This window comes from Merops nubicus, unplaced genomic scaffold (assembly GCF_000691845.1).
Source record: "Merops nubicus isolate BGI_N331 unplaced genomic scaffold, ASM69184v1 scaffold3548, whole genome shotgun sequence".
Classification (NCBI taxonomy): Eukaryota; Metazoa; Chordata; class Aves; order Coraciiformes; family Meropidae; genus Merops; species Merops nubicus.
Genome location: NW_008623488.1, coordinates 26411 through 39458, shown reverse-complemented (window position 1 = coordinate 39458; position 13048 = coordinate 26411). Strand labels below are relative to the sequence as shown.

Here is a 13048-nt window from a genome sequence, read left to right as displayed (position 1 = left end):
TGATTAATCTCCATGGGCTGTTTAGATATTTAAATCCACATCTCAAATCATACTTTTAATCCTCCTTCTGCCACTACTGTGCCATAGTAGTGCAGTTTAGTAAACTTCCTTCCTTCCTTCTGTGTAAGCCATGTAATAAACCCTTGTTACTTCCACTGTCCTTTGTACGGGCCTCTGTCCTCCCCTGCAGTTAACTTCTGTAAGCCGTTTGTTCCCTTGACAGTATTTTGGGGAGAGGTTGGGAGGAACAGGGAGTGAACCACTAGTGTGGAATGAGATTTGAGAAACAAGAATCAATAGTTAAGCTTCTGTAGGAGTAGATGTTTACCACTGCCACTCACTCTCATCTTTCTATTTTTTCTTCTCAGATGCATTTATCTTGCCTGATAATACCAGTGGCTTTCTCTGGAAGGAAAATGGGTTTCTTAGCCTTTTCTAAATAACGTAGAGTATCAGAACTTGATTAACAACTAGCAAATTTAAAGGCTTTTAAAAGAACTTATGTTTTAGCATGGTATTTACATACGCAATTCTCTAACTGCAAGTTTCAAAACAGATAAGTACACTGTGCTGATGGCAGCATGTGCTGCACATGCTTCAGAGGAAAACATCTTGAAGACTGTAGAGCTGCTTCTGTCAAGGAATGCTGACCCTAACCTTACTTGCAGGTACCAAAAAAAACATCTCTGTGAATACAGCATAAAATTTAATATTAATATACAGAGAGTTCTTTATAGACATAGCTGTTGTTGGTTAAGATGGCATGTACTTTATTTAAACTTCTTCTGTAACCTAGCTGCTGTCTGAAAAAAGAAAGATTATTGTCTTGAATATTGTTTCTCCTAGCACAGTCATTCATCTGAGTAAATAAGACTATCACCAGTTTTATCAAATTTCAGTATGTTCCTCAGTGAACAAGATAATGAATTTAAGATAAAAAATAATCTTTATACTTCAGTTGACTGCAGTATAAGGGCAAGAAACATGTCCTCTGCCTTTCACAAATCATACTGCCTCTTCTGTATAAGTATGTCAGTTAAACCAGTTAATTCTTTACTTAAATTCATATTCTCCTTTTGATTTTTTTGTGGGTATCTAGCTATATTCCTTTCACAGACAGCCTCCTATAGAAAAAGAAAACTTCTGGAATAATCCAGATTAAAAGGCGATTTAATCTTAAAAACAAGTAACAGGTTGTTCCTTGAATTACCACATTGTGCCTTAGCAGTTTGAAACAGTGCATTGTGATGTCTTAGTTGCATAGTCTGGTGCAGTTTCATTTCACATAAAAAAAAATTGTGGGCTGACTCAGGAGAAGCTGTTTTCCCCCTGCTGGCATCAAAAGGTATTGTTTGGGTCAAGTTGAAACTACTTATTTTTCAGCTACTTTAAATTTCTTTTTTATACCATAGCTCTTTCACCACATTACCTCAGATTTGTAGACTGTGTAGCCCTCTAAAAAGGACAGAACTGGAAGCCTGTTGGTTCTCATTAGTAGAATTCAGTTACTCTGGGCCATGAACCTTTCTGTGAGCATAGTACTCATAGAAAGGAGGAGATACAGTTGTGCTGAAGTGCCACTGGTGTCTGGTACCAAATTTAAATGCAGTTCAGTCTAATAAAAGGGACTAAAAATTGGTCATGAAAGAGAAAATCACAGACTCTGAAATAATTACATACGGTTGCCATTGGATAGCTGGATATTGGGCTAAATCGTGCTTTAAAAAATATAATTATTAATTTTTTTTGCATTGTTAAGCTTTGTCCTGGGTGTTTGACAATGTGTGCCAGGGTGCAAAGCTGTTTGTAAAGACCTTTTTTTTTGGGGGGGGGGGGAAGTTTGGAATCTGGCACAAGAGAAGGGAATTTTAAGGGCAAAACTTCATAAATAAACTTAGAGTATGTTATGCATAGTTGGTCTTTAGATACAAATATTTATTTGCTATCTCTTTGTTTCCTAAGACCTTGTGCTAACATGAGTTAATGCTTCCCTTCATCAGATACAATGTCCAGTTGTTTGGTTTTTTTTTCACGTTAGCAGTAGTAGCATTTCTCAAATGCAAGGATAAGTAATGCGACAATCAGAAATGTCATATTTGTACCAAACAAAACCAGAAGTTAGATGACAAGATCTGTTTTTTTTGTTTGTTTTTTTTTTGTTTGTTTGTTTTTGTTTTTTTTTTTTTTTTAAATCTTTGTGCTGCCCTTATCCCTTGCCAGTATTTGACATCTGTGCCTACCACTCCGTCATTAGAAGTGCTCAGGCAGCAGCTGCTGCTTCTTGTCGGCGTCTTCCAGTGTTTTCTGAAACCGGGATGAAAGGCATCAAACTGGGTTCTGTGGAGATAAGGGATCCAAACAGACCCTCTGTGGCACTGCGGTCTGTTTCCCTTGTTTCATTACAGCAAGTAGGATGTTATGTAAGAGGCCATCAGAACTGACAGTGAGTTGAAATTATTGTGTGAGTACTTCTTGTGTGATCGGATTACCACAGGTGTTAAGAACAAAGGTTCACATTATTTGGCTGTTGCAGCATTTAAGGACTAGAATGATCTGAGGAAGCTTCTCTTTTGTCCAACAACAGCTGAAGTGTGTGAATGCAAAGCAGAATACTTAACTTCTGTGTAAGGTAGAGTTTAGTATTTATTCTTCATTTCATTTCATGTCATTAGGAGGTGATACATGGAAACTTGCAAATTTGTTGTCTAATTCATGAAGTGTACTTGAAGTGGGGAAGGAATAGTAAGAAACTGATTTTTGCAATGCAGCCTTAAGAAAGAAGATGAGTTCAGGAGTGGGAAGTTAGATGGTTTCTTTGCAGTAGGATAGAGTACTGAGGAAGGAGTATTCAGTAAAGTAACTTAGGATATTTTTGCTAAATCAAAATTTGGAACTGAATACTGATGGCTGTAAAAACAGCTTTGTTGATGAGAATGTGGTGCATCAAAGTGTTAAGTGCTAACTGAAGAGTTCTGAAAGACAAGAAGTGAGGTAGTGGCTGGGTGAAACAAGACAGCGTTGTAAGGCGTGCTCTGTATAGCCTGTGCAGAGCTGCTATAGCCTGAATGCTATCTTCAAAAATTTGTTACCTTGTATCATTCAGCTCAGTCTTGCTTCAAAATGTAAATTATACATTTTATCCTTTTGTAAGGCCTGGAAATATTTAAGCAGTCTTTTTTAAAAACAGCTTTTAATCTGCAGTGCTTTCTTAAAGGTATACTGGTTTTATTTTAGACAGAATGAAAAGGCATGACCAACTGATAACTAATTACTGCAGCTAGGATGACATGTCACAGGTTGTTTAGCAAATATGATTTTAGTGAGGGCATCCACCAAGCTCTTGTTTACATAGAGTGAAAGAAACCTAATGGTTTTGTGGCTGAAGAGAACATTTTGTATTGATGTTTCATGATAATAGCCCTTCGTTAGCAGAAGGTTCAAATAGGTGAATAACTGAAACCTACTTTATTTTGACCTAAGCTTTTTGTCTCTTGTTCTGTATGAGACATGTGGAGGTTTGAATTTTGTTTGTGGGTCTTTTTTTCCCCTCATTCCTCAGATTTCTGACACACTGGAGTCCTGGTCAGTGACCAAGCCTATCTTCCATGTTTCTGCTCTAAAATGATTTTGAATTTTTTGTACGTTTAAAGAAAAGTCTTCAGAAAGACTTTGATTATTTTTTTCCCATTCTTTAGGGTAAGTATTATAAGAACAAGACCTTTGTATGTCTTTTGTCACTGTACAGATTAAAAGTTGAGCTTGGCGCATACTGTCATGTACCTGAATGCATATGCATGAAAACACAGTCACTGCTCAGGTCTGGTATTAAGTTGCCAACACACATACACTTATTCTTATGCTCAGAGTAGTTTTGAGATGTGTCAAAAGTGGTTTCGTGATGAAAGTTTTGGTCTGTTTGTCCTCTTGAGAAGATGATAATGAAAGGGGGCAATTTTCATCACAATATTGCCCATTTCACAAGGTAAGTCTTCAGGTTGTGTAGTCAAAATAAAAATTGCATAACACCTCAGTTTTAGCAAGATATGTATTGCTACTGATAAGATAGTAAGTCTGTGCTGCCACATAATAATATCAAAGACCTTGACAATAATTTTGTGGTAGTTAACACAAATGCCAAATGACAAACAGTACATTTCAGTAAAGGTAAACAGCCTGGGAAAAGTTAATGCACTACAGTGCATTCTATTGCTGGGGCAAGAAAACAGGGGAATTCACAACTGATTGAGTCAAGATCTCTGATCCACCTTGGAGCAAAAAAGTTCTCTTGATGTCACGCTCTGTTACACTTCATGCTTTTCAGAGAGGTGATTTTTGTATTCTGGCACTATGAACTCAGGACGGAAACACTTTATTATTTACGTCAGTCAAACATTAGGACAGAGGGACTAAATATAAAAAATCAGATGCAAAATTACATTTACCAAAGTACTGTGTTCATCTGGGCTATGTCCATATGTCTCTTTGCTCCTGTTATCCAAGTTAGCGATAAGTAAAAAGGATGGTAAACGTGTGAGCCCTATGAGTTTGGAAGAGTAGCTTTTGAACTCGTGTTGGGGCTTGTTAATCAGATCTTTTGGTAGGGAGAAGGAGTCTAGACACCAAAATAAATGATTGTACTTCTCCCCCTAGTATTGACTGTACAGCGGTACCAGCAGGCTTGCTGCTGTTGGATCAGAGATTTTGGGCAGAGATATAAAATCCTTGTGGACAGGAGCAACATTAGGTGCTATTTTTAACAGAGGCATTCTAACAATGTGCTGTGGTGTCTTGGAATGTCACCTGAGCAGCCTTTATGTAAAACAGAACCAAAACCTGCACTGAAAGTCCTTAGCATTATATCAGCAGTATTTTATCTCAAGTGTATTAAACTTCCTATCGTTGCCACTAGCTTACCCTGATTGTAGGTTATTTGCATGGAATGGGTTTGGGTTTTTTTGATTGCCCTTTCATTAGAAAGGTGGATCTGGTTTCACCAGCACATGCTGAACTTGTTCACTGCAGACATTACTGCCGTTTTGAAAGTAAAGTTGGAAACAGTCTGAGAATTTTCTCATTATGGAGATAACTCATTTGTTTTTCTACTTTGTCATATTGTGCATGTTTTTAGCTAAATCAGCTTGCTTGTAAAAATGTGATAGAGTAAGGATGTAGGAGGACAATGCAGGATAATTGGGAATGTCATAACATAGAGTTCTGCCATCCTCATTGCTAATTTTTATGTTAATCTCTTTATATAATCACATCCTTTGTATTTTTCTAGTCATATAAAGGTAACTACGCACCTCTCTGCTTCCCTACCTCTTGTGTGCTGCAGAACTTACACAGATGCCTTTTTTTAAATTTTAAAACAATCATGTAAAGAGAGTTCAGAAGCAGGATGGCACCAGAACTGGTGGTCTGAAATTAAGCCTAAAACGAAACTGTATTTTTTTCTAGCCCAGCCTTCTAACTACCGTTCTGTGTTGCATTCTCCTAACAACTTCCGCTTCAAGAAGGTGGAGGACTCTCCCACCTTTCTCCAGCAGATGGTGCTTGGGAAAAGTATTTTGCAGCTCACGGTACACTAAAGGATGTTCTTCCAATACCTCTTGTTATGTAGTGTTTCCCACCTCATCGCTTAACAACTCAGTAAGACAGAAAATGGGCAAATAGCTTTCCTTCTAGTTGCTGTGAACCCACTGTTACTGCTTCATTTCTCAGTTGCAGACTTAATGTATAGCACTGGGATGGTGAAACTGGCTCCAGAACCTTCTGCAGATGCCCCCTGATTATCTGAACCAGGGTTCAGTTTGCAGATGAATAGATTAAAATATTTGTATCTTGTTAGCATCATTTCCTTGCTTTGGGATCTCAGTAAGAAAAGATTGAGGTGGAAGGTTAAATTGTTTTCTATCATCTACATTTTTTTTCTAATGTTTTGTTATACTGGTCTAGTTAATAAACATATGTCCAGTCATGAGACTTCACATACAGCGTATACTTCTCAATATCACCAGTCTGAAATATGGAATGTTCTATAGGTAGTTCTACAATGGAAGGAAACCTGTGTCTAGATGGAAGACAACTTCTCCTCTCCTCTGTCTTAAGAAACTTTCTAGGAAGATAAAATTCGTTGTGCTTGAGAGCATGGTCCTGAACCCAGAATGTGTTCTGCAATGGAAGGAAACCTGTGTCTAGATGGAAGACAACTTCTCCTCTCCTCTGTCTTATGAAACTTTCTAGGAAGATAAAATTCGTTGTGCTTGAGAGCATGGTCCTGAACCCAGAATGTGTCTTTGTCAGGTGTAGTGAATTCGTGTTCTGATTCAGCTCAGTGGGGACAAATACTGGGGACATTTTTCCATGAAATAGCTGGCTAGCACTCTTATCACCTGGTTTTAACATTGCTCAGGGGCATTCAGGGTAGGAGGCCCCAAAAGCCTCTTAGAGCTGTTCCACTCAGCTTGCTTTCTTGTGGTTATGTTTTGCCCCATTTTTTTTTTTTGACAGGATGAAGATGAAGTGAGCCTATAAACCTCTGTTTGTATCTTTGTGTAGATGTCAAATACAAAGTTTTGGATGGCCCTGAAAACTGAAAAACGTTCTTTTATGTTACAACTGGAAAAAAAAGGCAAAACCAGTAGAGAGACCTAAAGATAAAAACAAATCCCCCTTCATCTGCATGAGATCAATGAAGAATTCCTTGCTTTTTATTTAGGCACTGCATAGCTGGAAACAAATACAGCTGGCAGAGACATCATGCTTAATTAATAAATGGCTTATATGCCTTTTAAGTTTTTATTTATTTACTGACTATGACTTGAGTATCATGTTCAATATGGGCAAATGTCATTTGGCAGATTGTGACATACAAAAGGGCTTCACAGCTGTTTGGACAACAAAGTGACCTGCAAGCCAGACTGCTGAAACTTGAATGTCTGCACGGTCCCTCAAAATGACAAAAAGATCCTTCAGATCTTTTATCTGGATGGTTACCGCTACACCTTCTATGTACATCTCAGACTGCTGTAAGATGTGGCAATACCTCAAATTTCTCTTCGGCTTTAGCAAGAAACAGTGGGTTTGGCATCTTGAAGCTTGCTGTAGTGTTTGTGGGGGTTCTTCACAGGATTAGGAAAATAAGATTGTTTTCCCTAATGTTCTAGTCTCCCTCTTGTGGACTTAACCTGTAAGTGGACCTTGCTTTCTGAGGAGGTGGCTGTGCACTGTCTGTCCAAGACATTAAACGGTACCCCCTCATATATAGTGGTGTGTAAATAAATGGAATTCAAAATTTATGCAGAACTATTAATTAAACTGGAACATTAAAACTGATTCCTTGAAGTACTAATTGCATATTCATATTGGTGGATCTTTTAATTGTCATAGCTGTTATGTAAAAATTGAGAAACATTTTCAGTGGCTTTAATGTCATTGAGTTGTTGCCTTGATTTCAGATGTCATGTCTGCAGTACTGTACAACTGAAAGCACTGCCTGGTGTTCTGTGGAGAAAAGAGCTTTGTAGCCTCTGGATTTTTGTTCAGTGTTTTTCCTTTGAAAAAAGAGAAGGAAGTTGTGAGGTATTAGCAGTGTGCAAATTCCAGAAACAACAAGAAGAAAAGTTGAGAGCAGAAGAAATGCAAATAAAAATTAAAACAGACACAAATGGATTGGTTTTGCAGTCAGACGTAAATATTTCAAAGGTGGTAGCATGGAAAGCCTGTCAAAGGCTGCCTGCCACTGAACAGAAATCAGTACGGGAGCGAGTGTCCACATTGGGCAAGCAAGTTTGGTTTTATTGCTGCAGATTGTAATCAACTTCTGTTCATTCTTTAAAATGTAGTACCTCTAGATACCTGTGTATGTCTATACATAGATATAAGTATCTCACTGCTTCATCAGTGAGGTATGCTACAGGGGCAGATTGTAATCTTCTATATTTTTGTAGTAATCTTCATAAGATCACAGGGTGATTCAGGTCAGAAGGGACCTGAGGAGGTCTCTGTTCCAACTTCCTCCTTAAAGACCGCTGTGCTATGACACTGAGCTAGGTCTGGTCTTGAAACCCACCAAAGATGGAGACTACAAAACTTCTCTGAGCCATCAGTTCCACTGATTGATTGATTGTCCCCCATGGTAAAAATGTTTCCTTGTATTCAATCAGAATTTCTGCTTTTGCAGTGCTGATGGACTAAGTTGAATTAGTTATAGGCTGATACAAATCTGTAATTTCATTACCAAGTTCCTTTCTCTTGTCTCGTGACACTGGTCATGACTCTTCCAAATTTGTAATATGAGCGGATATTTTTTCAGTGCACTTTTAACTGGATTTGCGTGAAACAAAATATTATCATATATTATATACTATAAAATACGTTTTAATATATAATTATCATTATATATTTAATTATACTTAAAATCTAAATCTAATTATAATTAAAATATATAATTATATTTTAATAAATTTTTTGTGTGTGAATGAGCAGTGACAAGAAAAGAAGAGCAAAGCCTTAGTTCTAGCAGTAACTCTGGAAGGAGACAGAAATCCATATTTTAAGACAACTGTTTTGGTATACATGTGCTTTTTGGGGTCCCTCTGGTGGTCAATTATTTATTATTCAGAAATCTCTTTTTTAAAATCTTACTGTAGGAAAGAGCAATCCTACCATGAAGTATATCCTAACAAGATGAAGTATTCTTTTGACAGCAGATTTTTAACACAGAGCTGTAGATTGAAAGCAAAAAAAAAATACTGCTTTTTAAGATACAATGAATTTTAATTGAACATCACTAGTAAAATATTTTAGCTTAAATATGATTTCTTAATGACTAGAAATGCCACATTTTTCTTCTCTAATACTACAGGTTGGGTTGTTTATTTTTTTTTTTAATTCTGCAGTCTTATTAAACCAAATAAAAAGCATCAGGTATCTGGAAAGATACCTTTCTAACAATCTTTTGGACAACATTTTATTTATTTGCAAATAATCAGCCATTCACAATAGCTTTATCTTATGAACATCTCAATAGAATCATAAGATTAATAGACTGTTGTCACTATGCTTTTGGGATAGTAAAAAAGGAAAGAATAAGGGGAACAGTGTTGTCTGTAAGTACTTTTTCAGTAATTGTAAAAAGTAGTAATATAGGTAGAAGAGAAAGCATCGACACATAGGTCTCTGGGAGCAGAAAAAAAAAATATAAAGGACAAAAACATTTTGATGTGCATTTAATTTTAGTACTTGACAAGTTTAGATTTTCAGTACAGTATTTGTATGTCATTCTCTGAAGGCTCCACTCGGGGCTAGTCAGTGTGGGAGGCTGATAGTACGTGTGCACGCTGAGCTATTGCACTGCACCTGTGCACACCAGCAAGAGTGGGGTGACCTGTATTTGTTTTGCTTATGTTGTTTTTACCAGAGAGGGGTTTGCAAATATGTACATAGTTGTTCTTAATATTCTTCCTCTTACATGCTCAGTTGTGATTTACAACTTGACCTCCACAACTATGGATTTAAATTGAACTGTAGAATTCATCACTTATGTTGTGTCTTTTAAAAACGGTTTCCGAAGTAAAAAGTGAAAGTCTGCCACTTTTTGTTTCTTAGTTGAGGGAAAAAGTAATTTTCTGATATTCTCTGCTTTTGGTAGGGTGAAAACAGTCATCTGCAGTTATGTCCGTTCCCTTCTCCTGAACCTGGTCTCTGTGCTCCATGGGTCTGCCTGCTGCTGCATCTGCAGCAGGAGGGATGGGCTTTAAAAACTGGTTTGATGTCGTTCAAAACCAAACTGGAAGTGGTTTAGTCACTAAGCTACTGTGCTTCATAGCTGGAGCATGTTAAGATTATTTGTGTATCAATGCACTACTTGAATTTGGAGGTGATAAAACTTTTTTTTTTTAACATTTACTCCTACAAGTACTCTATGTCTCTATTCCAAAGTCTTGGAAGACACTTGTTTGGTTTCTTCTGTTTCCTTCTTGTGGAGGACAACTGACTTCGTGACTTAATGTCAATCAGAACATAAGTGTGAACTCCTAATGTATTTAAAAGTTGCTAACTGGACTGATGCTAACTGGGCTGCTAAATTTGATTTGCTGCATCTGTATGTTCTGCCAAGGCAACTCTTGTGCTGAAGCGTGAATGTGGTGTCTTGGGATTTCATACTCTACTTAGTTCTTCTACAAAACAGAGAATCTTTACAGAGTTGAGGTGCTCTACTTGATAATGCAGTTGGATTTTGAATTCTTGAAATCCTTTTTCACCTGTCCCCTTTTCTTTCAGGAGACAAATGACTCCACTGATGTATGCAGCTAGAAAAGGCTGTCCTCAGGTTGTTGCTCTTCTTGTTGCTCACGGATCACCCATAAATGCCCAAGATGAAAATGGATATTCAGTAAGTGATTTACTTGTCTGCTGTAATGTTAAAAATTTCAAAAAGCAAGAACCCACAAACTTGTTTTAAAGTATAGCTTTCTTAGAAGTACTCATTGGTATATTCTTCTCCTTTATCAGCATTTTGAACTTCTTTTGCATTAATTCTCTCCAGATTCTATCACATAAGAACTTAGAGACTGCATTATTGATTAAATTTTTGTTCTTGTTTGCTCTATATGTAAACTTGGTAAAACTAAATTGTTCTTTGCAGGCATTAATATGGGCAGCACAGCATGGACATAAAAGTGTAATTTTGAAGTTGCTTGAGTTGGGAGCTGACAAAAATTTGCAGACAAAGGATAAGAAAACAGCAGCAGAGCTAGCAAAAATCAATAAACATTCAGAGGTATTTAATTTAATTTCTCTTTGAAATGCAAATTCTGTATTGTGCCTTGAAGACACTGCCAAAGTGTATGAGAGAATGCAGATGTCAATTTAATTTGCAGTGTGTAGTTCCTGATTGAATTTGGAAGTGAGAAGGCTAAAAAGAGGAGGAGTTGATACCGGCCATCTTCAAAATCCAGCCTTGGGAGGAAACAAGGTGTAAAATAATGTAAATTGATCATCAAATTATTAGAAGAGCATCCACTAATTATCAGTGTAGAGAGAGACAGAGAGAGGCATTGAAGACAACATAGTCTCCTAAATTAGACGTTTACTGCTGTTACCAGGTGATGCATGGTGGGTCAATCAGACCAGATTTCTCTGTATTTTGCTTTGAGTTGCTCTTACCAGTGGTGTGGCTTTTTGCAGTGGCTCTTCAGATAAATACAATTCATTCTAGTGATTTGTGATTCACTTTACAGCTTTTTCCTCTTCTGCTTTTTTTGTGTTGCCAGACTCCAGGGCTAGGCAGGAGCAAAAATGATAACTATGCACAAAGCTATCAGTGTAGGCTAGCAAGATCTGTGTCTGAGGCTCAGTGAGCTGCTAGCTCAGGTTACTGAAAGCACCTACAAATGCTTTTTGCCTTTGACAAATGACTTGTTCAGCAGACTGTGGTCATATAATCTTATAACACGACTTTCTCTGACATGGAGGGCATACAGGCTCCTCACACTTGAGAAGTAGGTCTTGGCTCTTGACCTGTGGAGCACTGATTTTCACACAGTTACTGCAAAATCTTCTAGGTGGTATTGAGATATTTAATGGTCATGAGCTTCTTCCAACTTGGGAGTCTGCTATTCAGGCTGTTGGCAACCCAGGAGGCTGTCACACAGACTGTATCAGCAGAAACTGTGTCTGGGAGCAGAGATAGTTTTCTTACATATCGTCCTACCTTTGGCTGGGAAGGAGTTACTTTTCTTCCTACCAGCCTGTGTGGTGCTGTGGTTTAGGTGTGTGACCAAAACAGTGTTGATAACACACCGATGTTGGAGCTGTTCCTGAGCAGTGCTTGTGCAGCATCAGGGCCTTCTCTGTTTCTCACTCTGCCTGCCATCTCCAGCAAGGAGGCTGGGAGTGAGCAAGAGCTTGGGAGGGGGCACAGCCAAGGCAGCTGACCCAAGGGATGCTCCACACCATACAAAGTCTCACAAAGGAATAAAATTGCTGGGGGTTGGTTTTCTGAAGTAGCCATTGCTTGAAGACTGGCTGGGCATTGGTCTGCTGGTGGGAGGTGGTGAGTGACTGCCTTTGCACCACTTAGATTTGGGGTTTTTTTTCCCTTATTGAAGTGTGTGTAGCTCAACTCTTTTTTCTCACTTTTACTTTTTTTTTTTTTTTTTTCCCCCCCACCCTGCGGCCAAAAAAGGAGTGAGGGACTGGATCAGGGGTTGCCACATGTGGTATGTGTATACATCCATATGTACATAAAACTGGCTAGTCACCCCAGTTTCAATAAAGTGGATTCACTATTCTTTTAAGTTTATTGAAATTCTCTTTTGTTTTGCTGGATTTTCTAGTAACTATCTTAAACCTCACACAGGGGCAATTCAGTTTCTGGAATTTGTCAGTGATGCTTAGTGATGTCTGGCAGAAAGCTTGCTGCTTTAATCAGTTGAAAGAATCCCTCTCTGTCAGATATAGTTAACTTAGATTGTCAGCTGTGAATGTTGGGTTCATATATGCACTGAAAATGCAGACATAAAAATGATTATATGCCTTGTGCTCTTAATAAGAGAACTTACTGAGTTGACTATGTAGAGCTCTTCTACACGCCACAAAAATTAGTATGTTGGTGTATTGCTGCTTCTGTAGCGACAGATGCTAACTTTTTCAAACTATATTATGTACTATTTTGCTTTGCATCAGTTCATTGTTGTGCTGGAATTTGGTTAATTCAGAAATGCCCTTGATAAACTGTCTGGGCTTCGTCTTAACTCCTCGTTGTAGTTACATGTTCTAGAGAAGTGGCAGACGTTTCATGTTCCCTAAAAGTAGCAATTTGTGGTAGAACTCCTTGTAGTCTTCCTCCTTTGTACTTCCTTACACATTTTGAGTTTTAATAGTGATTAATTCATTTTGGCTCTTCCAGATTTATAGTTTACTCTCTTTGGCTGCAAATCGCGTGCAAGGGAGATACCATGAAACAGTTAAGCAAGAGGCTATCTACAAATTTCTGACAGCTGCCCCTGACCACAGAGCTGGGTAAATAGTCATGGTGTAATTA

General features: G+C 37.9%; 1 protein-coding gene across 1 annotated transcript in view; it reads left to right on the top strand.

Moving 5' to 3' along the window:
* Positions 1-510: 510 nt before the first annotated feature.
* ASZ1 (ankyrin repeat, SAM and basic leucine zipper domain containing 1) overlaps positions 511-13048 on the top strand; it is a gene marked incomplete at its 5' end in the record, with an annotated part of 31508 nt that continues 18970 nt past the window's right edge. The window contains 4 exons of the mRNA XM_008945068.1: positions 511-668; positions 10285-10396; positions 10649-10783; positions 12914-13026. Of these exons, the coding sequence (XP_008943316.1) occupies positions 511-668; positions 10285-10396; positions 10649-10783; positions 12914-13026 (518 nt within the window). The remainder of the gene's footprint in view (positions 669-10284; positions 10397-10648; positions 10784-12913; positions 13027-13048) is intronic.